Raw genomic sequence first — 3028 nt, forward strand, 5'->3', positions numbered from 1 at the left:
GGAGAAGACTATCAGTGGTTTAAACGATTTATAAAGGAATGACGCCGACTACTGCAGATTAGAATTGTCAAGTGGACATGTAAAAAACTAGAAAGGTCCCTATCCTGAACCCAACCGAACATTCATGGAACATTTTTTACTGCTAATCAACACCTTAGCAGTTCGTACACTTCATGCAGCAGGGAAGCTCATCCGTACCAGTTTCTTCCAAATGCTGCAGACTCATGGACAATTTTTCAGTAGCATTCAGACTTCCAGCCCTGACAGAATTCACTGCTCGCAACTTGCAAAGCCAATCAGAATTAGGACAATGCTGGTTGCTGGAGCACTCCAAAATAGACCAAGCAACTACTGCGCACGGCTCATATCTTATCGCGAGTCGCGGCCTATATATACACATGACTGTAACGAGCTGCGAGGCGCATGTGTTCGCTGCCCTCGCTAAGCCGGCAGCCCCACTCGCAACCACTTGGCCGTGCCGGCATGGCTGCTTCTTGCTGCCCCAGATGCCATGGCTGCTGCTTGCTCCTCCTCCTGCTTGCTGTTGCAGCATCCGGAGCTGGGGCTGCTGCTCTTGGTGCAGGGAGCAGCTCCCGTGTGCAGCTGAATGTGGAGTCCCTGTTCCCAGCTCATGGCCCGTCTTGCCCCACATCACAAGGTTATTTTTGCTCATCGGACTAGTTAACCTTTTTTTTTCTATCTCTGATAGTGATAAATTGAGTATTGTTTGTGTCCTGCTCTGTCTCGTGCATGGAGCATGTTCTCTTCTTGCTTTCCTTGTTTTGGCTTTGCTGAATTCATCTCCCTTCTGCCACTTATGATTTTTTTAAAGTTTTGTATTAGTTTGTATGGATTTTTTTTCCCTTCATATTTTGGACCAATTGGTTTCTTTATGTCAATTGCAAGTTATGAATTTACTGATTGTCAGTATAAAGATTTGTATTCTGAATTGAGATTACTCAAAAGAACAAAGACTCGAAAAGCATAATTGGAAGAAGGAGAAGACACGAATCAGAAGAAGTATGCGAAACTTATTTGTGAATTAGTTATTCTCCAATGCAACTTAACTCAGCTTGGCCAACATGAAGAATCCGGAGCCATGCACGTATAGCTCAATCTTTGAGCTCTTACATGACCCTTGACCCCCCAAACATTTGGTACTCAATAAGAGAAATAAGAGTGAATGTTAAAAAAATTACTGAGTGAGAAACGCGCAATAGAGGAAGTACGAGAAACATTTAACATAGATAAACTCGATGAAATAAGTAAAATAACATTTTTTACAATGTACGACGTTTTCACGTAACTGCATGTAGAAGTTCTAGCAGTAACTATCAGAGATTTTTCTTTTGACCACCCTATTAGATGATGTAACAGAGAGTCCTTTACTGCAGGACTGCTAAGGTTAACATACAAATTATGTTCGTTGTCTTCATCGAAATGACGAACTAGGAGTTAAATCAATGGCTAAGCCCTGACAAAGAATGATAATAACCGATCACTAGAAACAAAAGGCATCTCTCATGTCTGAAAAGGATGGGGGTTTTCACAGGCTAAAATCCCTAGTTTTCTAAGCTGTTCACTCAAGATTTAATTCTCAAAACTAATATGCTAAGCTCTTGTAAACTATTCTGAAATTGGAACTGAAAGTTCTGAACTTGATTCTGATTCCGAGTTGAACTGAACATCTCCCTGACAATTCAGAGCACAAACACGGCGCTGCGACGGGCACGAGGATGCCGGTCGTCCACCAGCACGGCCCGTGCTCGCCGCTGGCCAACGCGGACGGGAAGGCGCCGTCCCACGAGGAGATCCTCGCCGCGGACCAGCGCCGCGTTGAGTCCATCCGCCGCCGTGTGTACGAGACCACCGGCGGGGGGCGGGGGAGACCGAAGCGCGCCGCGCCATCGGTAGTCCAGCTCGAGCCCGGGCCGCCGTCGACTGCTTCGCCGGCGTCGCTGTCGTCCTCCGCCGCGTCGGCGGACCTGCCGGCGTCGTCCGGGCTCGCGCTCGGCACGGGCAACTACGTGGTGACCATCGGGCTCGGCACGCCGGCGGGGCGGTTCACGGTGGTGTTCGACACAGGGAGCGACACGACGTGGGTGCAGTGCCGGCCGTGCGTGGTCTCCTGCTACCGGCAGAAGGAGCCGCTGTTCACCCCGGCCAAGTCGTCCACCTACGCCAACATCTCCTGCGCCTCCTCTTACTGCTCCGACCTCTACACCAGCGGCTGCAACGCCGGCAACTGCCTCTACGCCGTCCAGTACGGCGACGGCTCTTACACCGTCGGCTTCTACGCGCAGGACACCCTCACGCTTGCCTACGACGTCGTCAAGGTACGTACTCTCCACACGTGCGGGGATAGTAACAGCTGCGCTCCCCGACGTGTGCGTGCATGGGCATGCCGTGACACGTGCGTGCACTGTGCAGGAGTTCCGGTTCGGGTGCGGGGAGAGGAACCGGGGGCTGTTCGGGCGCACGGCGGGACTGATGGGCCTCGGCCGCGGCAAGACGTCGCTGACGGTGCAGGCGTACGACAAGTACAGCGGCGTGTTCGCGTACTGCCTCCCGGCGACGCCGTCCGGGACGGGGTTCCTGGACTTCGGCCCGGGCGCGCCGGCGGCGAACGCGCGGCTCACGCCGATTCTGACCGACAACGGGCCGACGTTCTACTACGTGGGGATGACGGGGCTCAAGGTGGGCGGGCACCTGCTGTCCATCCCGGAGTCCGTCTTCTACACGGCCGGCACGCTCGTGGACTCCGGCACGGTGATCACGCGGCTGCCCCCCTCGGCGTACGCGCCGCTGCGGTCGGCGTTTTCCAGGGCCATGAAGGGGCTCGGGTACAAGAAGGCCGCCGCGTTCTCGATCCTGGACACCTGCTACGACCTCACGGGGGTCCAGGGCAGCGTGGCGCTCCCCGCGGTGTCGATGGTGTTCCAGGGCGGCGCGTGCCTGGACGTGGACGCGACGGGGATCCTGTACGTGGTGGACGTGTCGCAGGCGTGCCTGGCGTTCGCGCCCAACG

At 54.1% G+C, this 3028-nt stretch overlaps 1 protein-coding gene across 1 annotated transcript in view; it reads left to right on the forward strand.

The window, feature by feature from the left end:
* Positions 1 to 406: 406 nt before the first annotated feature.
* The window catches only part of LOC133927021 (aspartyl protease family protein At5g10770-like), a 2914-nt gene continuing 292 nt past the window's right edge, over positions 407 to 3028 (forward strand). The window contains exons 1-3 of the mRNA XM_062373261.1: positions 407 to 658; positions 1705 to 2336; positions 2431 to 3028. The exon at positions 2431 to 3028 is cut by the window's right edge and continues 292 nt beyond it. Coding sequence (XP_062229245.1) covers positions 424 to 658; positions 1705 to 2336; positions 2431 to 3028 — 1465 coding nt within the window. The 5' untranslated portion in view covers positions 407 to 423. The remainder of the gene's footprint in view (positions 659 to 1704; positions 2337 to 2430) is intronic.

The sequence above is a fragment of the Phragmites australis genome, chromosome 8 (assembly GCF_958298935.1).
Source record: "Phragmites australis chromosome 8, lpPhrAust1.1, whole genome shotgun sequence".
NCBI classification, from domain to species: domain Eukaryota; kingdom Viridiplantae; phylum Streptophyta; class Magnoliopsida; order Poales; family Poaceae; genus Phragmites; species Phragmites australis.